This window comes from Haliotis rufescens, unplaced genomic scaffold (genome assembly GCF_023055435.1).
Source record: "Haliotis rufescens isolate VD_foot unplaced genomic scaffold, xgHalRufe1.0.p SCAF_1, whole genome shotgun sequence".
NCBI classification, from domain to species: domain Eukaryota; kingdom Metazoa; phylum Mollusca; class Gastropoda; order Lepetellida; family Haliotidae; genus Haliotis; species Haliotis rufescens.
This window is the reverse complement of record NW_025963779.1, coordinates 79,699,205-79,726,637: the sequence shown is the minus strand read 5'-3', so window position 1 is coordinate 79,726,637 and position 27,433 is coordinate 79,699,205. Positions and strand designations below refer to the sequence as shown.

At 41.1% G+C, this 27,433-nt stretch overlaps 2 protein-coding genes across 2 annotated transcripts in view; one reads left to right on the top strand and one right to left on the bottom strand.

The window, feature by feature from the left end:
• LOC124143769 (isocitrate dehydrogenase [NADP], mitochondrial-like) overlaps positions 1 to 14,904 on the top strand; it is a 34,132-nt gene extending 19,228 nt beyond the window's left edge. The window contains exons 6-11 of the mRNA XM_046512857.2: positions 381 to 517; positions 1,526 to 1,677; positions 3,137 to 3,249; positions 3,895 to 3,992; positions 12,368 to 12,460; positions 14,250 to 14,904. Coding sequence (XP_046368813.2) covers positions 381 to 517; positions 1,526 to 1,677; positions 3,137 to 3,249; positions 3,895 to 3,992; positions 12,368 to 12,460; positions 14,250 to 14,331 — 675 coding nt within the window. The 3' untranslated portion in view covers positions 14,332 to 14,904. The remainder of the gene's footprint in view (positions 1 to 380; positions 518 to 1,525; positions 1,678 to 3,136; positions 3,250 to 3,894; positions 3,993 to 12,367; positions 12,461 to 14,249) is intronic.
• Positions 14,905 to 17,466: 2,562 nt separating this feature from the next.
• LOC124143770 lies at positions 17,467 to 22,014 on the bottom strand. Its single transcript, XM_046512858.2, has 2 exons — positions 21,830 to 22,014; positions 17,467 to 17,796 (listed from the first exon to the last, which is right to left on the bottom strand). Exons 1-2 carry the CDS (start codon positions 21,997 to 21,999, stop codon positions 17,586 to 17,588), a joined length of 381 nt encoding a protein of 126 aa, XP_046368814.2. The 5' UTR covers positions 22,000 to 22,014; the 3' UTR covers positions 17,467 to 17,585.
• Positions 22,015 to 27,433: the final 5,419 nt, after the last annotated feature.

Below are 27,433 nucleotides of genomic sequence, written 5' to 3'. Positions count from 1 at the left end.
TATTATCAGGTTGCACTGGTGCACTTGGTGCATGTAGGCATAATTATCAGGTTGCACTTGGTGCACGTGGGCATAATTATCAGGTTGCACTTGGTGCATGTGGGCATAATTATCAGGTTGTACTGGTGCATGTATGGAATACTGTTAAAAGCGAAGTTAAAAACACAACTCACTCACTTTGTGAATTAATTGTGTGATTGGTTACATTTGTCACATTCATTTGTTGATCCAAGGGGAGATAATTTGTGAAAATACATTGTACATCACATGATTAGCAATGCTTAAAATCATGCAAACAAAATTCTAAAGACAATATGCCATCCTGACCTGGGCCCCATCTGCTTTGTTTCTATCTGAAGACCTTTTATCTTGTTTTTCAGTCCATCACAGGATTTGCCCATGCTTGCTTCCAGTATGCCATCATGAAGAAATGGCCTCTCTACATGAGCACCAAGAACACAATCTTGAAGAGATATGATGGCAGGTTTAAGGACATTTTCGAGGAAATCTATGAAGCGTACGTTTTTATGCATTCTGTGTTCTCACATAGCAGGATAAAACTTCTGTATCGACCCATGAAGGTCTGGGGCAGAATAGGTCTTCAGCAACCCACTATTGACTGAAAAGGCGACTTCTTGTCGTAAAAGGCGACTAAAGGGATTGGGTAGTCAGTGTGGTTGATATATTTCATCGTATCCCAATTGCGTGGATCGATGCTGATGATGTTGATCACTGGACTGTCTGGTTCAGACTCGAATATTTACAGACCGTCGTCATATAGCTGGATAATACCTCTGTATCAAGTGGTAATCAGTTTCTTTTCTTGGATTCCAACAGAAGCACTTTGGAAGGCAAATTGTGAAAAAATATTTAATTCACAAATTGGGGGGGGGAGGGGAGAAAATTGTTCTTATTTAACACTGCATTGTATTGCATTTAATGCAGTAATGTAAAGTTTAGCCTCTTCCTCTAATTTAGTTCTGATTTCTTTGGAATACATGTCACCTCAACTTGCCCATCACATTAGTTAAATCTACTTTTACATGAAGTGTTAACTTTTTAATTCCAATTTTTATTTTAATTAATTTGGGAATGAATACCGTCCTCAGAACAGCTCCAAATTAAGTTGGAGAAAACAAGATTGACTATTGGTGGATATTCTCTCCAATTATGAACTAATTTGACTTGGAAGAGGGTCTTTCAGTTTTGAGTAGCTTATTCCTCTTTTTACCCTTTGATATTTTGAAAATGCCTGAAATGTGAAGCCTACAATAGAACTTGTTATCAATTTGTGAGGTCATATTTGTCTTCTCAGCCGTGCAGCTGTGTTAGGTCATATTGCTTAAATTAAAAAATTGATCAATCAGCGTTTACATTTTCAATGGAACAAACTTTGTTAATTTTTTTACATTGAGACAATTGTAGTTACAAATAAAATGTAACTTCGTCAGTTGTGATGCACCAGATATGACCTGTGACCTTGCCTTGACTTGATCTATGTGACCTTGCCTTGACCTGTTTGCAGAAAGTACAAACCAGAGTTTGATAAGCTTGGAATCTGGTACGAGCATCGTCTGATTGATGATATGGTTGCTCAGGCGCTCAAGTCAGATGGAGGCTTTGTGTGGGCTTGCAAGAACTACGATGGTGATGTGCAGTCCGATATTGTTGCTCAGGGTATGTGTGAATGACTTCGCTTTTAATACTGGTTGATAGACGGTGGGGTGAAGGTGCACGGTTCTTGCATCATAATGTGTTTTAATGAATAGGGCACAATTGGTCAAGTCTTAAGAGCACTCTCCTACCCAGAGTTCCATGCGACCAGCATCGTACCTCTGCCACAGGCCAGCGCCATGTGACGGTTCGTTACATCTTACACAGTCCATTCAAGATATTGCATTTGTTTTTCATCTGTTTCATTTTTGACAAGTCTACATATCTAGATAAACATAAGTCATATAATAGTTAACTGTCATTGAGAAAATATCCTTAATCGTGAAAAACCATTTCCCTTTGCATAGTTTTTTGCGTAGTTATCCTATGTTTACTTTGGTTGTTTGGCTCCACATGCTGTCATCGAAGCTGTACGGAAAGCTAGCAATACGGTCACTTTGATGTATAAATATGTATTCTCATACAACTCACTGTTGCTGTTGTGGTAGCATATTTAATACAATATGTAAAGCGCCTCCAAAAACTTGCATTAGTCTGTTTTATTCTGATTTCTGAAAAAGCGTGTTTGTTTACAAACAAGAGAAAAGTCTGGTCACATGATATGCAAATTAGCCTGTGGCAGTGGTGTTATGCTGAGTCACCACTGTGTCGGAGTGTGTCATAAGAGGTGCTGGAAGTTGCTATGATCTGATGATCCAAACTGCCTCTGACACTCAACATTTAGCTGATAAGACAAGGACTGGTCTGTTCAGAGACTTGTAATGTGTCTGGGTGTCCATGTTGAACTGCAACATAGTATGTCATTGGGCAAGCACTATCAAATGGCTTGTCTGAAGCATTAATACCTTTGCTCATGGGCTGCTCAGAAACAGACCACCTGTGTCACCGTTTTGTCACTTTAGGTTGACATACTCTGATATCGCTGAAATACACTTCAAAACAATGTTAAGCACTCATTGTATTTATACATGCTTTGTCAGCCTTAGAAATTCATGCTAGTCCAATGGCCGAAGACTATGAAATTGTGTTGAGGACAAGTAAAAATCCAATGATGGCAGTCCTCATTGACCAACAGCATTTGATGTCTATAATTCTGAACCAGTTCTGAATGCTTCAGTTTTTGTTTCAAATTGAAACTGAATAAAACTGACTGGGGGACACAGGTGGCCTAGTCAGCTAAGGCGCTGCAATTCGTTGTGTAGAGTTACATCCCTTTAGCACGCCAGAAATCTTGGATTGTGGGTTCAAATTCTGGTTTGCCACAATTATGTTTCTAGGTTTGTCAGTGTCATACAAATGCTAGTGGGTTTCACCAAGAGGTAAACCTCTGAAACCTCATTCATGTTGGATGTTTATCCCACATCCAGCTGACACGCTACAATATAACTGGAACTGGCATTTCACTCTCACTCACTCACTCACTCACTCACTCACTCACTCACTCACTGATGTTGGTCTACAGGCTACGGTTCCCTGGGACTGATGACCAGTGTATTGGTGTGCCCCGATGGAAAGACCATTGAGGCGGAGGCTGCTCACGGCACTGTCACCAGGCACTACAGAGAGCACCAGAAGGTAGGTTTTCTTCTCATCTTCCTGTGTCCAGAGAGTTCACTAGCCTTTATCTTGTTTCCACCCTTGCCACATCAAGCCCACTTTCCTGTGCTAAATATGATTGGACTATCGCACATATCAATAGTCCAGTCAGAGAACGTTTCACAAGATCAACATCCACGACTGGTACATCTTTGTTTAAAAGTGATTTACTGCTTCCTGTCTTTGTTGACACGTCTTTTTCGTCTTTTAAACCAACGAGTGCCTGTGTTTTTGTGTCAGATGAAATCGCAAATGTTTTCTTTATATGGTAGTCACCATCTTTGTGAAGCAATATGAGATAAGAACAGTGATCTGATTGGATATCGCATTTTCATTACAAGGGGCACAACTCTTGATCTACGCGAGGTGGTGCCAGGGTCGAGCCAAGAAAAGTGGCCTTGATGTGGCAAGGGTAGAAATTAGGCTTGATATAGGCTAGTGGACACGCTTGCCTCGGGAAGGTCGTCTCTTCTGAGACAATGTCATTTGGTGTCATTTGCGTACAGAGACTATTGTGATTGGATTAGTTGGATTGTCATGTACGCTTTGAAAGAGAAATTCATGCTTTCTTAAATGTGTTTCATCATACATATGTTGAATGCAATGGTGTATTTTTGTTACCAGGGCAACCCCACAAGCACCAACCCTGTTGCCAGTATCTTTGCCTGGACACGAGGATTGGAACACAGAGGAAAATTAGACGGCAATGCTGACCTTCAGAGGTGAGGCATATGTAAATCCGACTTCCTCACACGACAGACGAGAGGTACCAGCAGATGAACCAGCTACAGGGGTACACTGTGGGGATTTGGGGTTAGAATTGATCCCTAGAACATATGCAGGCCACCAAATGAAGCGGGTTCGTGTCTTGGTTGATTGCGTGTCATTGTATCGCAACGTCATGGATCGTTTCTCACCATATCAATCACTGAAGTGTCTGGTCCATACTCCGGTATTTACAGGCCACCTTCATGTTGCTGGAATATTGAGGGCAACAACAAACACCACAGGGTGTAATGAATTCATTCAGAACATTCATCTCCTTAGCATCACCTTATTTTCTAACTTACTCATCGATAGAACCTATGTTTTTAGTACATGGGAGGAAAAGTTAGGAATAATGCATATTTTGGGAGTTGTGGTGGTATAGGAACAGGGTTCGTCTACTGTCCGTCTTCTCAGAGGGGACAAATTTTCTAAAAAACTTAAGTTAGAGAAATGAAATTATACACGCTGATATTATGATATCATGATCTTTAATGAGTTGGAAAATTGTTGAAAAGTTGTGGCCCTTGCTTCGTGCTTTTCAACTAAATGCATACTGCATGAAATAGGAACAAGTTTTCACAGATACTACTGAAATTACGTGAATGAAATTTTGCATGCTTAGAGATGAGATACTTGGCAAGACTCTGTTAAACAATTAGTCCCATAAATGTTTTTTTGCCAGAGTAAATTACCTTGTTACATGGTTTTACATTTTGAGCATACACAGTTACGGCCCTTGATCCATGTTATTTTACAAAGTGCATCGTGTCTGCAATGGGGACAGATTTTCTCTACTACTGAAGTAGCTTATCTAAGAAATTTTTATCAAGACTGATTTTGAGGTGGTGCCATAAATTATTTTTCCTAAGAAGGAGCCTTTTGAATGTATTGCATTTAAACAATTTTTTTCTCATTTACATAAATTGATCCTAAAGTACTCAAGGAAATGAAAAAAAAAAAACTGTTTTTTTCGATCTCAGATTTTAAATTAATGCAGTTAATATACAAAATATATAAATATTCAAACAACTCAATTAGGACTAATTGGGCCTTGGCACAAATACAGCATATCAAAGGTTTTTATGTCTTTTTACACGTAAAAGTGTGTAAAAATATGAACAAAACAGACTATTGTGAAACTGAGCATAACCAGGTGTTAGTAGATCAAGGTGAATGTCCATGACCTATGACACCTTGACGACAGGTGAAAACAGGTGCTTGAAACCCACGTGCATGTGATTTGTCCGTGGTTAGTGATTTGTGAGTGCCATTGTGGGATAGTGAATCATCGTCAAAATATCAGAACGTAAAAGTAACAATTTTTTTACTTATCCTGCATTACTCCTTAATGCATTCACTGCTTACTTACGACAACTAGAAGGACAGCGCTGGGAAGGTCCTGGGTGAAGAAATAAAGTTGTTGTTCTCAAGTCCCAATCAGTGGCCTTCCGTCGCTGTCCTGTGACCTTGATGACACCTAAGGTCATCTGCACATCACTGCTTGTCGCAGCACAGCTAGGACGTGTCCAAGCGGAGCTCTCCTTTTGGATTCATTTTAGACCTTCAGTTTGTCTACAATCTTAAAAATTGATCTTCGATGGGTGATGTATTCTTTTCATATTACTTTCACCATGTTGTGTAGTTTTATGTGAATTAATTAGGCGTGAAAAGACGCTTGTCTTTTTTCCCGCCAAAATATTGTTGTTCGCCGCCATTTTGAATTGTGTTACAATCGTTTGCCTGCCAAGGTAGTCATATTGTTTACAATTCTCAGCTACGTATGTATAACATATTTCTTATGTTCTTAAATATTACTAGCTTTGGCGTAACAGTGAGTTGCGTATACTAAAATTATTGTATACTTTTTCAACTCGTTAAAAATATGGTTGCCGATAGATTAATATCAAATCTCCGGCTTTCTTCCAGTCCCGCTTCATCAACAATTCTTTTATTGCGTACCTATGTTTATGCGATTAAATAGTTTTTTGTTGGTATTTTTGGTTTTACATTGAGTTGCGTATATGAACTATTGTATACTCTTGCAACTCGTAGTTTTTGCCGATAGATTATTGTTCAATTCTATGGCATTCTTCCAGTACCGCCTCATCAACAATGGCGTAATTGTGTTTAATTTAAACATATTTTATTGACATATATGGTCAACGGGATTGGGCAAAAGTTATCCAACTTAGGTGGCCCTTTCCCTACTCTATATGTACAGACATTGAATATACATATATATATGTAATTGTGTAACTTATGATTGAGCGTGGTATTAATTGTCGTGGGAAAAATCTTACAAAGATTATCATCCACGTTGTTTGGTTTGCGCGCAGATGTGCTCTCCAAACCCTAAATGAAAATATAAATACCCTTGGTTTACATTGGGTTGCGCATACAAAAATATTGTATATCCTTGCAACTCGTAAATTTGCCGATAGATTAGTGTTCAAATTCTTCGGCACTCTTCCAGTATTATCTCATCAACAAGGGTTTCATTGCGTAACATACCTTTGAGCATTTTACTAATTGTCGTGGAAAAAACCTTACAAGATTATCATCCACGATTGGTTGGTTTGCGCGCGGATGTGCTCTCCAATCTCTAAATGTAAATAGCCTTGGTTTACATTGAATTGCGTATATAAAAATATTGTATACCCTTGCAATTCGTATTTTTGCCGATAGATTACTGTTCAATTCTACGGCATTCTTCCAGTACCATTTCTTCAATGGTTTAATTGCGTAACATAATTATGTTTGCTCGGTGTACATATTGTCGTGGAATAATCGCCCAAAGCTCTTTATCCACGGTCATAGGCATGCACGTAGATGTGCTCGCCAAAATTCAAAATGTAATTTTTATGTAAATCTCTAATCCAACGAGTTTACTATATAAAAGCAGATTACTCACAATCATATTTTGCAGTTATTCCGTCGTGAGACGAGAGGAATGTCACTATCGCAGAATAGCGAATGACATATGGTTCTGTCATTACCACCCAACCGTTATTATCGGCAGGTATTATGACGACTGTGATTGCAGAAGTACACCATCCACCGAAATCAACAATACCGGAGGATTTTGTGAGTATCGTAACTGCTCCTATTTTTTCAGCCGCCGGACACTTCCAGATACATGTATGATAATCTGTGACGTCGGCGACAGCACCAGCGTATCGAGATGCTATGATGGGGGTAGATTAGACACAAGCCTTGATCCAGTCAATACTTTTGAGCTTTGTGTCTGATTTATCTGCGCCGAGCGCAGCACCTGACTACAACCAAAGCATTTCTATTACGCAATCGGCGCACGATCAGCTTAGCGCTGTTCCAACATATCCAGCATAGACCTGCGCCGAGCGCAGCGTCTGACTGATACCCAAGCGCTCCTATCACGCCAGTGACGCACGATCAGCTTAGCGCTGTTCCAACATATCCAGCATAGACCTGCGCCGAGCGCAGCGTCTGACTGATACCCAAGCGCTCCTATGACGCCAGTGACGCACGATCAGCTTAGCGCTGTTCCAACATTCCAGACCTGCGCTGAGCGCAGCGTCTGCGTATCAATCAAGGTCTCTACAATGACGTTAGCCCAAGGCTTACAGTGTACTCGGTTACGTAACCGGCACATGATCAGCTTAGCACATGTACCCGATTGGGAAGCAGACCATCTCGTGTCAGTAACGCCCTCCCCTGATAACAGGGTAAATAAGAGGGACACCACGAGGTCATTGGAGGAAGCCTTCTCCAAAACTCACATTTGCTCCGTGATTTAAGCGACCAATATCGTCAATGTTTGCAGTGGATCAGAATCTATTAGAGGATAACCCTATCTGATTAGATCACTTCCAAACTATGGTGTTTTTCCTACAGCGTCAGTTTGACCACAGGAAAATTCATCTTGAGACTGTTCTGACGGTGATTACCGTTACACCCAAGACTTTATAGCGTTTCCAACTGAGATGCTGGTTTCAAGGGCAGTCTATTACGTCAACCTTGATCATCTACTCCCCTGTTCAACGAACAGATCGCAGACACGCACGTCAAGTTCCCAAAAAGCTTGGAAAGTCCAAGTCAGGGAATTATAAGCCTAGACGCGCGTTTCTCAGGGAAGACCAGCATTCCCTTACTGAGAAAGGGAGTGGCAGAGACAAGTCTCAAGGACGATTTCGTACTTATCGCACTATATCATGGTGTCCGTATAAGGGTAGAGTTAACCCCACCGTTGACCACAGTTTGATTGGGAAAATCCAACATAGACATACTGTTGGTAAGAAGAGCTGTAGAGTGGGTTCACAACCCAGTCTTTACTCCGGGGTTTTATCCTCACACCTACCTGGTACTCATGAAGGACCCAGACAAGATGAGAATGATCCACAATCTCTGTGTTCAACGAACGTTTGATTCTTCATCAGTCTCGACTATCCATCCCAACCGTAGACTTTTCAGGTCCAGTTCATTGGGGTTCACTACCAATGGTAGTATTTCCCATTTGACATGTCAGTGACACTTATGGCTATTTACAGGAGTAATGAAGCCAATAACTATCTACACGTGACGAACACTTGGTTCGAGTCGTAGATGGAGGGCGATCTACTGTATCATCAACACATGTCAATAACTGGGATAGACAATCAACGAGGCGAAGTCGGGAGTATTCTCCTTCCTATTGACTTCAGTTCATAGGAGACCTGTTTAAGACAGACCAGGATATCCTATCTGTACCGAGGGACAGATGGCACAAGTTTCTACTTCTTTTGTCATCTACTCTACACCAACCACACACACTTCGCCAGTGGCAAGTGTTGCTAGGGTTAATCACCTCGACACAGGAGTTAACTAGCATGGGCCGCTTACAACAGCGACCAATTCAATTTTTTTCCTGAACCCTTACATCAGGAGTCAGGATCCACTCAAGGCCATCACTCTACCAACTAAGCTAGAGCCTCAATTTGTGGCGCTGAATGTCTGCGGAGTCTGTTTATTCGGATTTTCCCCGAATACACACCTGTTTGTGGACGTCCCCTTTCAGGGGTGGAGTCTTCACTTACAAGACCAGATAAGCTCAGGGCTATGGCCCGGCGCACAATGGAAGTGGCACATAAACAACTTGGAGTTGGAAGCTTTAATTCTGGCTATATCACATTGGCAGAATCAACTACAGTTAGCCCGACTCGCTATATCCACAGACAACAGCACTGCGGTGTGGTGCCTGTGCAATCGGGGAACAACACACTCCCACTCTCCACTTCTAAGGACATTCAGATTTCTTCCATCTAGTGGATCGGCTGTGACTAAGGTTCATAGTTCAGCACATCCCCGGATGTAGAAACATACTGGCCGATACTTTATCACGTCCAGACAGGGTGGCTCCCACTGAGTGGAAATTTCTCACAGAAGCATTCCAGTTACTGCTTCAGGAATTCAGGCAACCAAACATTGACTTGTTTATTACTTGCCTAGGCCACCAACTCATGACGTATATCTCCCCGTTGCCGGATCCGCAGACTTGGGCGGTGGACGAGTTCAGTATCACTTGGGAAGGGCAAAGAACTAACACTCTTCTGCCACCACTTTTACTTCCCAAGGTGCTACAGGGGATCAAGGAGACAAGGTATCTCGATCTCTCCTTTGGTCGCACCATGGTAACCGGCGAGAGGGTAGTTCGTCAAGCTCGGAAAAATCTAAAACGATTCACTTCCCCTCTCACAGTGGTCCAACCTACTCATCCACCCTCAACAGAAAATTGCCTCACCCAACGTCTGCACGCATGGTTCGTCTTTAAAAGGCGTTTAAGTGCGAAGGGTTATTTCGACACGGGCAGCAAAGCTATAGCTTTAGTTCATCGTTACTCTCCCAGAGACGACGATGACAAGTGGGGATCACTTGAGACTTTTTACAGGGAAGAAAAGAATCAAGACCCTACGATTGCGTCACAATTCCTAGAGGAATACCTCCTACATTGCGTACCCAAAAAACACTTGGAAGGTAGCACCATTACTACGTAATTGGCTGCAATTATCTTAGTGTTGGCCGTTTCCGGAAAATCACAGTGTGATTAAGGTCACGGAACTACAGGCCATATTATGCTCATTCAGGTTTGAGGATCAGAAGGCCAAGTTCCAGCCACCTGATTGGGACTTGAACGTGGTACTTCGAGGTTTGCGAGGGCCCCCTTCGAGCCCCTCATTGCATCCTCATTTTCAAGCTCCTTCCCAGCGCGTGACACCTTCGTTACACTCTCGGTATAGTATAGAGAGCTCCGCGAACGGGCTATCGCTGTGAGGAGCTTGGCATTAGCAATGGCGGTACGGGTGAGCGAACTACATGTGGTCGACTCAACCCGGATCCGTTTTGAGCATGGGACGCACGGAACAGGACATCTAGGGTTATGCTGGGATTTTATTGCTAAAATCTACTACCAGGCCAACCCGACCTTTCTTCACCATCCCACCGATATCGACTATTGTGGGAATCGTACATGGTGAAGTTCTCCTGGGCTCGGTGCGAGCAGTTCGAGTTTTCATTCGACGCTCCAAGACAAGGCGTGGTTCGTCCACGACAGAAGTTAGTCGCATAATCGCAAACACCATATCTATATGGTTACGCGCAGTAATCCTTCAGGCCTACGAGATCATCAAACGGAACTCGCCAAGAGCGAATTACCCTCAAGATCTCAAGGTGTCAGCCTTACCAGGGCTCAACACGGCAATTGTGGTTTTGGAACAATCACGGAAGGATATTTCTGGAGATTCGACACATATTTTCGTTAGTCATAACCTTCGCATTGTGACTCTCGAGGATGTCAAAGACGTTCGAAGTTTGGCCCTCTGGTTGTTATCCTGCAGATTGCCAACCACTGACGCAAATAATGAACTCGCCCTATACAGAGCCAGTCAACTTCCATGTGCAGTCACTCAGTCGCCACCAGTGGAAGAATATTAGACAATCTTGTTTGTCAGCGACGGCTCTATGACGCAGTAAGTAAAGAATTAGCTGAATAGCTATTATTTTCTTTATTACTAAGCGTGTATAGGGAATTTCTCTTTAATTCCTATGTTCAATGTTTTTGATTTTTGAACAACCCTACCGTAATGGCGTTTTTGTCTGAACTTTTCCGCTTCACGGTTTATCGACCAAATGGGGTCGTATTGCAGGGTGTGAATTATTGAGGTTTCTGTATTCTGAAGGTTGACCCACCTCCAAACCGTCCGATACAGATGCATTAAGGAGTAATGCAGGATAAGTAAAAAATTTAGTAAAATCTAAATATTTTTTACATTTGTATACTTATCCTGCATTACTACGCTTAAGGCCCACCCGTCGTTAGACTTGCCTCCCCACTTTGGCTTCAGAAACCTCAAAAGTATGTTTTTCTAAGAGCTTGGGCGACAGGCAGTGATGTGAAGATGACCTTAGGTGTCATCAAGGTCACAGGACAGCGACGGAAGGCCACTGATTGGGACTTGAGAACAACAACTTTATTTCTTCACCCAGGACCTTCCCAGCGCTGTCCTTCTAGTTGTCGTAAGTAAGCAGTGAATGCATTAAGGAGTAATGCAGGATAAGTATACAAATGTAAAAAATATTTAGATTTTACTAATATTCCCTTCTCAAACAACAACTTACATGTCATTATTATTATGTACATAAACATAGATGTTATTTTTATTGTTGTTTTGATAACTTTTTTCCAGGCTAATTTGCATAATGCCTAAAGCCTGTTTCTGCCATGTCAATTTGGACTTAGTTTTATTTTTGAATATTGAAAGTGCCTACAAATTTCCTCCTGTAAAGTATATTTTGTTTTGAGCACTGAGATAAAACTAGCAAAGACAAGACTAGTACTTTTCCAGTTGTTTTGTTATTTCGTATTTACATCTACGTAATGCTTTGTGTCAATTATTAAATGCAGCAAAACAGGGTTTTTTCATTTCCATGAGTACTTTAGTGCCTATCTCTTCGTACAGGTTTATAGGACTCTTTTCTTTCTTTCTTTTAAATAGTTTGTATTCACTACTTTAAGAACAAACAAAATTCTAATTTGTCCTATGGCATGGGATTAGTGATAGCTCTGTTTTCTTCTTTTTATCATTTTTAGGAAATTGTGTGCTCGGTCTTCACTTCAAAAACATATCCTCAAAATTTATCATCCCTAACTTTTTTGTTATGAGGCAACTTCATAGCATAGGACGTTGTTCTTGATATCAATCACTGGCTTGTCTTGATAGCTCAACTAGATTTACTACTCCATCCAGGCCTCTTAAATGATGACTTTATTTCTTCATTGGAGATGAGTTACCTGTCAGTGTGCGTGTGTGTGTTGCAGGTTCTGTCAGCAGATGGAGGAGGCATGTGTCCAGTGTATTGACAGCGGCAAGATGACTAAAGATTTAGCTGGCTGCATCCACGGGCTCAAGAAGTGAGTAGAATTACATCACATCCTGTCAAGACCTGTCTGGATAGGTTTAGGGAGCGTAGATCTGTCATGATAGAGGCTAGATTAGACGTAGTGTGCTCACGACATCTTGATTGGAATTGAAATATGGTAGCCGTATGGGAAAATATAAAAATCTGGAGTGAACCATGGAAAACATCTTTTCAGAAACCACATGAACAATTAACCAGAAAGGTCACCAGGTTTCATTCTGATTTTTGTATGGCCATGATAGCTCAGCCATTTCTGCTAAAAATGTACTGTTGTAGTCTGAATGACTCTCAAAATGCAGTTTTGTCTCTAAACAGATTTTCTGAAATTGCCTGGCTGAGGAAGCTGAATTTATGATGGCATCATATTTTGTTCAAATCATTAGGATTACAGTGTTTTTTTTAGAAACAATTGAAAAAAAATGTATGGAATTAGAAAAATAAGGTTGAACAGTTGAAACAATGTCCTCTAAAACTACATTTAGAAACATTGTCGATAGTTAGTTTCTAGTTTTACATTTGTCAATACTTTCATTGACAGCAACTACCTTTTAATGGATGTCTTTGTTGACATTTCACACTGCTGAATACATATCAAGTGACGTGGCACTATTTCTTATGAGCTTAAAAGAACCCATAGGATTTAATTTTAAGTATGCATCTGTTATCTGTTGCCCTGAAAAATGTTTAAAGACTGATTTTGCCCCTCAAAACATGACATAGATCTCAATCTTTAAAATATGGAATTACAAAAACCTGAGTGTTGTTTCCGGAGAAGGTTTAGTCACTGCTTCGTAGTATTTTGTGAGAGAAAAGTGAGAAGGTGTGAGGCAAGTGTTTAGGCAAGTAGTTGGTTTTGTTAGGTGTGATCTAGTTTTACTGTTCTAAATATTACCAAGAATTACCCCGTGTAGATCCAGGTTAGACTTGGTCTCCAGTAACCCATGTTTGTCATATAAAGAGGCGACCAACAGGACCAGGTGGTCAGGCATGTGACTTGGTTGATGCATGTCATCGTATCACACTTGTGGAGATCGATGCTCATTTTGTCAATCAAAGGATTGTCTGGTCTAAACTTCATTAGTTATAGATTGCTGTCATAAAGCTGGAATATTGCTGAGTGCAGCGTAAAACAACAAACAATACAGCACGATTAGCAGGATTAAACTAACGAAAAACTTTTATCGATCAGTTGGGATGATCCGATCATTAATATTGAATTCACAACCAATGCCCAACACTGTCAGGCCTGTGAATTTTTTAAGAAGCTGCTTCCTGTATCCCTTCAGATATTTCATCCCACATTTGGGGCGGTCGGGTAGCCTAGTGGTTAAAGCGTTCGCTTGTCACGCTGAAGACCCGGGTTCGATTCCCAACATGGGTACAATGGGTGAAGCCCATTTCTGGTGTCCCCCACCGTGATATTGCTGGAATATTGCTAAAAGCGGCGTAAAACCATACTCACTCACTCACTCATCCCAGATTTAAGATTAGATCAAATTTACTTTTGAGTATTATGTTCTAGGCATTTTCTTAGAAGTTGATGGATGACAAAGTGGACACAATTTGTGGACAACTTCCTTATTTTTTCTGTAATAGCGATATGTAATTAGGTATAGATCCTTATACCGTTGTAAAGCAGAAACATGGTACAGAATATGAATATATATATATATATATATATATTAATATTATATGGGGATCTGTTTGAGTTGTATAGCAGGTTGTACACCATTTGAGAGCATTTTCAGTGGGTTTTCACTAACTGTGTTTTTGTCTTTCAGTGTCAAGCCTGAGCATTATCTGAACACCATGGACTTCCTAGAGGCGATCGGTGATCAGTTCGAACGCACACGCAAGAATTGATCCACATAGAACATAGACAGTTTCATTATCGTGTGTACAGTAGGCAGGAGCCTGACCTGAATCTCTCATCCTGGGGCCTCCCCCTTTTTGTACAATAGAATCACCAAGCTTCTTCATTTGTATGTCAGGTGTACTCTAGAACAGTGCTAAAGTCAGGGCTAGGGGCGGGACTCTCTAGGAACAATATTTTACATTACCATGTTTAGGTCAACTTGTATGATTCATTATTGAAGATTATCATTGAAGTATATTTGGGCCAATATTTGGGCCAAATAGTTCCTTTTGGTAAACTGATGTTCCTCTTTATGAACCTGTACTGTAGCTTTTCTTTTTAAAATTGTTTGGGTGAATTATGCCATAATTGTTACCAAAGAACATTGTTGGTTTTATGCAAGAAATGATTCAACGAAACTTGGTCCGATTTGCATGAATGAGTACTGCTAAAGTTTGAAATATATTTGAGATGCAGTGTAGTGCTATTTGAAGAACCACATCATGATAACAGTGAACTAAGTTGTTTACATTTGTGAAAGTTATACATTCGTCAGCTCAGCAATAAAGTCACTGAGTGTCCGTTGTGTTCGTGTGTTTGTGTGTTTGTTGTGATTGCTGTTTGGTACATTGCATGAAAGGGGTCATGGGGTGTCCCTACTGGTCAGAATGTTGACATATTGCCCTATTGTTTTAAATACTCTGGATTAATATTTTTATACCCCCGAGCATAAAGGTCGGGGGTATATAGTTATACCAAGGTTCCGTCCATCCGTCCGAAAACTTTGTCCGCGCGATTTCTCTTAACTATTCAGTGGATTCATCTCAAACTTAGTACATATAATCTGTGTCATTTGGAGGGGTGCAGTCAAAAGAAAAAAAATGTTTTTATAAATTTTCCATTTTTTTATGAATTTTTAAAACCCTAGCCCTATCCTAGCTATTTAATTTGAAACTACTGACACACTATGCGGGTCGGGGGTATTAGTGAGCCACGCTCACTTTTGCTCTTGTTTATTATTATTTTTAATATTTTTTATCACTTTCTTCTTGAGAGTACCGGCACACACTATGGTTATTGACAGGTTTCAAAGAGAAAATTGATGGACAATGTAATTACTTTATGTACGTATTATTAGTGCTGTGTGGACATTGGACATTGGATAACTCTTACCTATGTAAACAGGTTGTAACATGAGGACAAGAAGGTAAAAGGCAGTGAACTTGTTGAAATGATAAGAATTTGTTCATAGTCTTGAGACCATTCAAATTTGGTAAGCGATTTGTACATTTGTTTTTGTAGATAATTCAGTTTGAATGAAAATCAAGTTTTGTAGGTCATTTCGTTTTTCCTTAAATCCAAATATGACATTTTGCTTATTTATTTCCAATTTTGTGCCAGTAAGGTTGTCTATTCATTTCATCAAGCTGTACATTAAAAAAAACAGATGGATAATAGAATCAACTTCAACATAAAAAAAGTGTTGATTTCATAGAAATAAATCTTCATTAGTTGTGAGAATTCTATGGACAACTCAGGATTATTTTTATCAGAGTACCTCAGTCCACATTCTGAATTGTTTGTCGTAATAGCGGTCGGGTAGCTGAGTGGTTAAAGCGTTCACTCGGCACCCCAAAGACCCGAGTTAGAATCCTGACATGGGTACAATGTTAAAGCTCATTTCTGGTGTCCACCGCAGTGATATTGCTGGAATATTGCTAAAAGCAGTGTAAAACCATACTCATTCACTCACTCACTCACTCTTTATCAACTGTCAGGTATTGGTATATAATGTACATTTGAGGTCAGTGATTCACTTCGGACAGTGGGAAACAGTGGGCCCAATCTGAAGCACTGCGTTGTGTAATGTGTCCTCCCTTTGTTGTGCAAGGAACCTGTGGGTTTGAAACCCAGATTTTTCTGAGATGACCAGTGAAGATCCGGGGTAACATAGGTCTTACCATATAAGGCGACTACACTTGTCGCAAGAGGCGATTAATCCGGTGGTTAGGCTCGCTGACTTGGTTGATGCATGTCATCGTATCCCAATTGCATAGATCGATGTTCATGATGTCAATCACTGGATTGTCTGGTCCAGACTCGACTATTTACAGACTGCTGTCATATAGCTGGAATATTGCTGAGTGCTGCGTTAAACAACAAACAACTTTGACTACATGAGTAGAATGAAAGATGATTTGCAGAATCAAATGCCAAATACATGAGGGTTTAGTTATGATGGACAGTCACCAGTTATGTTGTTGACAAGCTTGTGCAACACTTGGAAGAATAGGTCCACACAGCTGGCTACTTTAGTGATTGTATTGATTGATACATATGTTCTAAGGTTTGTCAAAGTCTTAAGATCCTGCAAGGAGGCATGCCTACCTAGTCGTCTCAGGCGCAGCAATTCGCTGTGCAGAGTTGCGTCCCTTGGCCAGATGGAGGGTTCAAATCCTGGTTCGCCCCGTAGTTTCTAGGCTTGTCAGCACCATTACCCGTGGTGGTTTGTTTCACCAAGTGGTTAACGTCTGAGGTCTTATCCGGTGGTATGAATGGAATACTGTTCAAAGCAGGGTAACCCAACTCACTGGTGACAGACCACCTCCGTGGTCTAGTGGTAGGGCATCCGCACAGAGAGGGGAAGGTCCGGGGGTTCGACATTAAAATATGGTACTTGTTGTTACCCTGTCTGGCGCTCGGCAATACGGGGTTAAAACAAGGATTTGTGGGCTCGGAGTCAGTATACTGTGTCTGAGTGGGGTATTCATGTTAAAACTGCAGCATGGTATCTCAGTGAGCAAGCACTATAAATTGGCATCAGATCGACGAGTACAAGCAGACACACACACACACACACACACACACACACACACACACATACGCATGCACGTGCCTATAAAAGTGCAATAATCTTTGACGCGACCTAAACCCAATTTCATCTCATCTCGCTCGTGACAACTGGTTACGGGGGTAGCTGTTAGAGCTGATATGAGAGGTTCAGGTTCGGCGGCGTTCCCATCCTTTGTCAATTGATTACACTACAGGTGCGCGTAATATATTCTTTTTGTTATGGACATAAAGCAAAAACCAAGCAAACCCAACTACCACCACAATCGCTTTGAAAAACGGAAAACACGATATTGGTTGTGCAGTATTTATTACACGTAGAAAGTCTGAATCCACCTGACTTTAGACCACAGTCACCACTTTCGGACCAAGTCTAGTGTAGGTACTGACCAGACAGACTGTTTTAGTGCACTCATCTGCACACCCAGAAGCAATTCCCTGGAGATCCATCTCCACTCATGTCACAAGCACTGCCGCGCATGTCACAGGCCTTACAGAAATCTCTCCTCGCTCTGTAGCTGCTGTAGTAGCAGCTGATTTCCTGCGGACCTTGGGCAATGACGTCACACACCAGGACGGCAGCCACAATGGCCAGTGTAAGGAAAGAAAATATCTTCATGTTCCTGTTGAAAAAAAATACAGAGAAATTAATATTTGCAATGGATTTGTTGCTTGCATGATCCCGTTACATATAAATGCCTCACTAACAGATGTTCTTCCAGTAGTGAGAATTGTGCACTCAACGTCTTCTGAAAAGATGTAAAATAAACATTGAAATGAATGTTGTTTTACACCACTGTATTGGTGGTTCGTTCAAATATATGGTATTAACAACTTTTACTGCACCTGAACAACCGTTAAACAAGCATAGAGCATGTCGACTATCATTGCACAGACCCGTGAAGATCCGGGGGGAATAGGTCTTCAGCAACCCCATTCGTGAACAACTCTTGTTATTCCGTGACAAGCCGAATAGCAGGTGACTCATTCGTCACCACTCGCCCCTTTCCGTCACCTGCATTCGGCTTGTCCCGGAATAACACGAGTTGGTCACGAATGGGCGCGACTCATTCGTGACCAACTTCCGGGACAAGCCGAATAGCGACTCGTGCCCCTCTCTGGGCAATTTTTGTGACCTGGTTCCGTCTTAGCGCAAAGGGACATACCTAAAACAATTGTCAACTCGTTGCGTAATGGTTCACATTTACTTCCCCCTATATTATATATATTTCAGATACAATTTAAAGGAAATCGGGACATGCGGAATTATACAGTATGATTGAACACATTTAACTGTGTCTTGGCTATAGTTCTAGATGCAAGACATGTAAAATCAAAAATTATTTCTGAGGGATTCTTTGACGAAGAACTTGAAATCATACGCGCATTCTGATTGATTTGTCGTATTTTCCCACATAACATTCATCGATAGGGCGACGAGTCTTCTTGCAGGTTACGGAAAGGGGCGAGTGGTGTCGAATTGGGCGCGACTGTGCTTGTCGTATGAGGCGACTTACGGGATCGGGTGTCAGGCTCGCTGACTTGGTCGATGCACTTCATCGTACTCCAATGCCCATCTTCCCGAGGCAAAGGAGTTAACTGACTATAAAAGTCCAGTTTCCACCCTTGCCGAACTAGGCTGGTATTATGGAGTTACGTTTTGTCTGGGCTAACGAGTCTATGCATAGTCCAGTCAAAATCGCGCAGCGAAATCGAAATCCGGTTCGTAAACTGTCGTGCAGATTTCGATCGATTGCAGGATTTGCAAAGCATGTGCATAGCCAATTCGTTGTCAGCAGATATTTTCCAAATCCGTTCATGTTTTAATCAAGGTGCTCACGTGATTTGATGCATTTCGCGATGTAAAACCCGTTTTATCACAATATAGATCTTGATTATCGATCAGATCGTCCTGACTGGGCGCCACCTTTTTGTGTGAAGCAAACGCAAGTGATACGAGAGGTGGAATCTGATTGGTCCACAGGAGAGGCTTAGAAGGGACGTACTTGGTAATAGCCACTGGGGGCGCAACGGTCGAGACCAGTAATTCAAGCCTGTTGTCCGTTTGACTCCAAATGAGAACGATGAATTGCAAAATAACTCGAAATCCAGAAAAGTGTATGAAACATCAATACGGTACTTGACCATGAATACCCTAGGCTGTACCCAACAAAATCTGAATTTTGTTTATTTTAAGACCCATGACGGATGAAGTTCTTTAAGAAACTATCATGTAATTTTGTATAGAAATGTGTACATGACACTTGGCAAGGATGGAAACTGGACTTTAAAAGTAATTAACTCTCTTGCCTCGGGAAGATGTCCAATGCCGTGGATCGATGCTCATGTTGTCAATCACGGGATTGTCTGGTCCAGACTTGATTATTTACAGACCGCCGCCTTATATCGAATTCGATAGTTGTCCCGGCTATACGATTTATGGGTGGAAGAAACGCACTTTTCGTCGAATTATTGGCAATCACCACAATGTCTTTGTAGACGAACAGTCTCGATTGACGAATTAAATGAGAAATTTACAGTTTATTACGAAGCATTTTAAGAGAATAACAAACGGCACGAAGCGATATAAACTCCATGATCTGTAATTAGTTTGCCTTGTTAGTGTGGAGCTAACGTAAAGTTAAGTCAACAGTTTGTGTACTGGCTAAACACTTACGACAAGGGAGGTAATTTGCGGGGAGGTAACTCTTGTATGACACTTGTTCCGTTAAAGTGTTATATTCATTGCAGTGAAATATTAAGTGTAATGTTCACTGCAATGAAAATATCACTTTTCTCAACTTTGGAATACTCAGTCTTTCACACCTGAAGAACATAATAAAATGTTTAATTTTATATTTTATATTTTATATGCGGAATTATACAATATGATTGAACACATTTAACTGTGTCTGTGGTATATGTCAACCAAGTCAGCGAGCCTGACAACCCGATCCCGTTGTTCCCTATTCTACCCCGATCTTCACGTGTCGTTCTTGAAGTGGCTGCTTTAAGTTCAACATGAGCGAAAGCGGCGTTTAGTTCTGAGCTACTGTCCAACATGGCAGAAGACATGTTTCAAAGACTTGTTGATATTCTCTTCTTTCGGAAAACATTCTCGAAAAATAAGAATTATGTTTCAGACATTTGAATAAGAAAGAAATTGCCTTCCTAAAAAATTACACTGTTGCAAGTGTTTTTCTTTTAAAAATTCAGGCTCATATTTTGAGTAAAAAAGTATCTGTTTTTGAATGTAGCTGAACAATTATCTAATCTCGTTACCAAATCGGACCTTAATTACAGAAAGAATGGGGAAATGGTCACTACCTGGCTCATCTACTTGAAATATTCACCGACAGAAAATGAGGGAACTGATGAAATGATTGTCATGGGCGGATACAGGAGGGGTGTGTGGGTGGGGGTGGGGGTGGATGTGTGGGTGTGGGGGCGGCGGGGCGGGGTTGGGTGGGGGGATGCGCACCCCCCCCCCCTTTTTATTTCGAAAAAAATCTTTATTTCTGTATAAATTACCACCAAAGACAATAAATAGATCTTAATTGTGCACCCCCCCTTTTAAAAAAAGCTGTATCCGCCCATGATTGTGAAGGTGTATTGACGATAGATGTCCACCATGTTGGGTGATACATGCACGGCACCTAGATGGCATAATGTTGATTAACTCGCATATGGTTGCCCTTGGTATTTCCCGCCATTCCGCCTCAAGGGCTTCCCAAAGCTGGGCCACGTTGGCGGGTGCTGGTCTCTGGCGTACACCCTCCGCCAAAGAACATCCACAGTTGCTCTTTTGGGGACATGTCAGCCTGTCAGTCTAAAGTCCGTACACATTCTCGTCAGTGATATTCGACGACGACCTGGGCTCCATGTGGTCTGGTATTGTCATCTTGCAGTTGAAACTTTCTGCCACATGGACAGGACGCCAAATGTCGTCAACATATCACTGTATATATAGTCAGTCAAATGTCCAATCACAATAACAAAATTTGTTGATAACTTGGGATATCATATTCCCTCCAACCCCCAAACCCCAACCCCTCACACACACGTACGCACCCACGCACACCCACACAATTCGCCATTTTGTCTGTTCAAAAAGATACTGTTTAAGCATTAGTGAATGTGAATTCCTCTGTATGCGCAAAGACGCGTGCTTCTGTGTGCACGTGCTCCATATGCTATTCATGCATGATGTGAAATTTCATTGGTGTTCCGATTCAGCGCAACGGTATTGTGAATCTTCACCCCAACGATAGCCAGATGTTCGCAAAAAAGGGTAAGCATGTCCTGCCACACCGGTTAAAAAGTAAGTACCTGCGATTAAGGAGGTGTGAAAACGCCAACTACACAAATCGGTGTAAGAAAAGAATAACAGTGTCCGCTTAAAATAGGAAAACCTCTACATATCGAACTCGGCATCCAGGCTGGTTGTGATCCGTGATCCGTGTCGTCTGCTCGGTTGTGTTGCTGCCTCGGTTTTCATTTGACATATAATATCTACAGAAATGTCAACATTAGCGTAATTATGTCTGAATGCGAAGTTCAATGACAGAAAAAGAGTTTCTGACATTGCCAAGCATTCGTTTACCACTGAACTGGCCACAACCAGGACGCAGACATGTGAAACAACATAACACTTACGGTATAACGTTGAACGTTCTTGATGTCAAGCAGGTTCTTGGATTTCTGATGTGTCCAGAATTGGTGAATACATAATATATGTACACAATGTGGGCGTGAATGGTGACGCCACAGCGATAAGTCCCGGGAAAAGTCGGAGATGGCCGACTGATTCTGAGGCCGTTTTTCATTTGTTGTCATTTTTTCATTTGGACGTCACGTTATCTTCCCAGGACACTTGGGAAAAGGACCGACTGGAACCGATTATTTAAGGAGACTGTAGAATGGAAAACTTACACTATGTTTTCACTCGGGAACTACACATTAAGGGGACAAAACAAGGACTGGTCGGCTCGGAGTCAGTATACTGTGTCAGAGTAGGGTAACTATGTTAGCTAAGGCATGGCATCACAGCGGGCTAGCACCATAAAACCGACACCAGTCCGAACAGGTACAAGCGTCTCATTTGTTTGTTTGTTTGTTGTTTAACACAGTGACTGCACTCATCAATATTCCAGCTATTAACGGCGGTCTGTAAATAATCGAGTTCTGGCCAGCCATTCCAGTCAGTGATATCATGAGCATCGATCCACGGCATTGGGATACGATGACGTTCATCAACCAAGTCAGCGAGCCTGACCACCCTATCCTGTTAGTCGCCTCTTACGACATGCATAGTCGCCTTTTATGGCAAGCATGTGTTGCTGAAGACCTATTTTAACCCGGATCTTCATGGGTAAGTTTCATTAATAAACGGTAACGTTAATAATCTGAGTGGATGAAGATGATTAATTTGATACAAACATTGCGTTGTCGGTCAAGAATAGAACACCAGGTGCTTACATTTATAATTATACACTTTCCTTTTGCCACGATATTAGCAAACTAGTCTCCCCCAGCCTATCGACATCATTTCCCCGAACTAGTTATTAATAAAAAATCTTATTTGTTTATTTCTTAAAATGTATAGTATCCAATAGGATGGCGTGAAAAAAATATATGTAACCTCTCAAATTGACTGATTTTAATTAAACAATGTGCGTTGAGCTTGAATTGTTTATTAATCCTAAAGTTCACTATGTTTCTAATTCACTGAAAATGGGATAGAGCCCTGCTAACCTTTTATCAATCATCTCTTTTTGTCCAAATATACGCCGAACTGGTAATGACTCATTTGGACCAATTCAGGGCCAGGGCCGATAATGTTTCTAGGTTTGTCAGCACCATACCCTTGATCGTGGGTTTCACCGAAGTGGTAAACGTCTAAGACCTGCATCACTTCAGGCTTTCCTCTAATATTAAGTTGATACGCCATGATATAACTGGAATACTTTTCCAATCGGCGTTAAATCCAACTCACTCAGTCCACACTTTAAGTTTGCCTTCTCTGGTCCATACTGATGGAAGTAGGTGACGTGATAGTGTGGATGATGCTGAGAAATGGAATCGTCTGAACCTATAAACCTAAAACGTATTATTGATAACACTATGAGGCGACTGAAAGAAATACTAGTATACAGTTTATCTACGCAGTCAAGAACATTTTGCCTTTGACATGCATTTGACCTAGTCACTGCGTTTTATGTTACGCAAACCTTTCTCGGATTCTCAGTTGACCCCAATTCTACAATGTAATTCAAGCTAACAGTTAATAATTACACACTGATTACACAAAGTCTAAGTTTCACATCTGGCTCTAATTACGTCTCTAATTAGAAGCGAAATAATAATAATAATAATAATAATAATGATGAAATGATTATGAAACGATGATGGATGATAATGAAATGACGATGATGATTATGATGATGATAGATGATGGATGATGAAATGATTATGATGATTATGATGATGAGGATGAAATGATGACGATGATAGATGATGATGAAACGATGATGGATGATGATGGTGATGAAATGATGATGAAAGTCTGAGTGAGTTTGGTTTTACGCCGCATTTAGCAATATTCCAGCAATATCACGGCGGGGCAGCAGAAATGGGCTTCACACATTGTACCCATGTCGGGAATCGAACCCGTGTCTTCGGCGTGACGAGATGATGATGATGATGATGATGATGATGATGAAAGTATCTTTACACAGATATTGTTACTGTATATTGTAATACTCTCAGTTCTGTGTTCTACCGAGACAGCGGCAGCGCGGGATTCTCGCAATATTTTACCGATTAGCGCATGACCTTACTCTTAGTGGGGCAAGGGGCGCATTCATGTGGATGGGTTTATTTTATTTTTAACAGTATTCTAGTATCACGGCGTGTCAACGTAATGTTGGAGGAAAGCCCGAAGTGATGCAGGTCTCAGATGTTTACCATTTCGGTGAAACCCAGGAGCACGGGTATGGTGCTGACAAACCTTGAAACATCATCGGGGCGAACCGGGATTCGAACCCACAATCATAGGTTTCTGGCGTGCCCAAGGGACGCAACTCTGCACAGCGAATCGCGGCGCCTTAGACGACTGGGCCACCCGTGCCCCCGTACCAACTGTCAGAAACTATCATACAACAAAGATGTTTTAGATGAGATATATATTGCGGAACATTCCATGAAGAAACAGTGGCAATATTACATTATCACAAACTACAAAATACATGCACAATAAACGACAAGTTAAAAACACAGGTACATTCAACATACAAAGGAGGTACATTATAACAATTTTATTTCATAACAAGTATATTATTTTGAGTTTTGTGATTACGTAAACGAAGTTTTGAGAAAAGTGACCTAAGACCTTTGTTTTTACACAATGTAAGATAAGTCTCAATATTTATAGATGACTTGACCAAACTGTGTGTTCTTAACTTGCTGCCAGATCAATGGGAATCCCTTGATGAATGCGCGAATTTTTACATTTGAACTGAAGTTTTTTTACAGTGGATTCATCACACTTTTTTGTGTTTACTATTTAAAAAGTTTGTTTTATTTAACCCAACCAACATTTTCACCAGAAATATTGATATTTGCTGCAAAAGCATGTTTAAGAATGACATTTGTTGTGTTATCTATATAGGACTTGTAATCAATTATTTTTTTATTGGTACAAATAGTGGGTATATATCAAGTTCTGTCGGACATGCCCAGTTTTCTTGCCTGGGTTTTCCTTGTGCTGACTATTTAAAGACACTGTTTCTTTTTTTTGTGGTTTCCAAAGATAACTACATTAATAACAACCAATTTGTACTTTACACCAATTCTCTCCTCCCATAGCTTACACTTCCTTCCTCTGGACATAACATTATATTGCGGGGAACAATTGATCATCTGCAGCAATCTCTACTTGTGTACTTGTGGGAGCCACTGTCACATAACAAGTTACATCACTGCTGCTTCTGTTATTGAATGTAAAGTTCTTGATTTTCGTTGCCTTATGCGTCTCAATTTACTGTCAGCCCCTTTCCTTGGCTGAAAGTCACAAATGGTCCAATCAGAATCGAGTATACACTTTTTTCAAATGTAGTAGTCATAGTTCTGATAATACCAAAGATGATTCTGTTTCAAATAACCCCAGTATCGCAGAAGCGCCGAGCACAAGTTAACGATACACAGAATGTGTCGCATGGCTCACCTGAGCGGTGTCAGACAGAGGAAAGGCAGAACAACTGAGAAAAGTAGAACTTTTCTGCGAACCTGATTTCTTGAGTGCATGCGGTTGCAGCATACCTCAGAAAGAAATACCATGACATATCAGCTTTATATAAATCATTTGATCACATAATTCAATAACAAAGCTACTTTCTAATTTTAATGTCGCTATTTGGCTGAAAAAAAGGGGGTTGCGACGTTATATTTTAACTCACTTTCTCACTCCAATTTTATAACGAGTACCTTTAAGAGACATGCTAACAGCAGTGATCACAAACAAACTATTGAGGCTAATTATATATGACATGGACGTTGTTGCTGCAAAACGGCATATCTGAGAAACAATTCTGTGTATCGCAAGCGTTATTTGTGGACGTCGATTTCGTATCCAGACAACATACAAAGGGGTTTTAAGTTACTAGAATATATATACATGCACACAAGTTAAGCGCCACCATATTCATAGTCTCTTGATTTCACGTGTGGGAATCAGAAATACGATGTATGATGATGTATGACTGAATTAGGCTTCCATAGTTTCATGAACCCAAATTTGTCCAGATACTACAAGGAAAACGTGCTTTACGTGTTGCTGCAGTTCCCCTACCCTATAAATAGTGAAATTCAAGTTTCAGACACGTGGTTGCATTTTGCTCCTGTGTGAGATTCCCCTCCCAATATGGGTTGAAAATCAGCCATGGTGGGGAGAAATTAACGAACGCTGAAAGATGGCAAGTGATAGGCATGAAAAGGCTGGCATGCCAATCATGCAGGGCCATTGCAAGACAAATGGGTCGTCATCACAGTGTTATCAATTGTTTGATTGTCAAACATGGTCAAACCAATGATGTCAATGGCAGGCTTAGGTCTGGTAGGCAAAGAAATACCTCTAAACGAGAGGATAGACGTCTTTTCAGGATAGTCAGACGAAATCCATTTGCCACTTCAACAGATTTAGGACTGCAGTGGATTATCCATCAGAGACTCTCGACGATGACCGTAAGGCGTCGCCTCAGAGCGGCTGGTTATAACACCAGAAGACTAGTAAAACGTCTTCAACTGACTGAGAGGCACATGCGGAATCATCTGATATGGTGTCGTGCCCGTAAGCGATGGAACTTGGCCAACTGGAGAAGGATCCATTGGTCTAACGAGTATCGAATGCTGCTACGAACTGTTGATGGTCGAATACGTGTTTGGAGGCAACGTAACACTCGTTTTGTACCAAGGAACATCCCGAAGACCTTAGCATGTGGCGGGGGGTCTGTCCTGATATGGGGTTGTGTTTCCTTCGGCTGCAAACCTCCGCTGGTGACAATTCGTGGAAACCTGAATGGCCAACAATACAAAGATGCCGTTCTTCGTCCAGTGGTAGTCCCTCATTTTAACAACCATCCTCTTAAGACAAGACCTGTTTACATGGACGACAATGCTAGACCACACAGATCTCGGGCAGTTTTGGCTTATTTGCGTCAAGAAGCTATTGCCACTCTTCTTTGGCCGGCCTGTAGTCCGGATCTTAATCCGATTGAGCATCTCTTGGACATTCTTGGCCGGAAAATCAGACATCGTGATCCCCCAGTTCAAAATCTCGCTGGACTTGAAGCCGCACTTCATGAAGAATGCCTCAGAGAAGCAATCAACGACTTGTAATGAGTATGAGGCGTAGGGTTGAAGCTGTGGTCAATGTCCGTGGATCATACACACGTTACTGACGTTTCTGTCTTGCAATAGACTCTGCACTCCCTAGGGTGTCTGTGACACCTGATATTGTCTGCTGATATCATGACAGTTAAATGACAAAAAAAAGTTTTTCAATGTTTTCTAATCCTTCAATTTCTGGTCTTCGGTAAAATTCCTTTTGCTCATATTCTTTTGGAACACAAGATAAACTTGCTTTGGGACAACTTTTGCATCAAATGAGGTTTACATATACGGCTTATAACAATCGTACATCTTGTTATAATAGTCATCATTATGTACCAAAAGTAAGAGCTCACAAATATGGTGGGTGGCGCT

Bases quoted from the DNA above. Each gene is read 5' to 3' on its own strand.
- LOC124143770 (XM_046512858.2), bottom strand. From the start codon at position 21,999: ATGAAAAACGGCCTCAGAATCAGTCGGCCATCTCCGACTTTTCCCGGG. The intron at 17,797-21,829 runs GTAAGTGTTATG...TTTTTTCAACAG, and splicing joins AGAACGTTCAACGTTATACC to GAACATGAAGATATTTTCTT.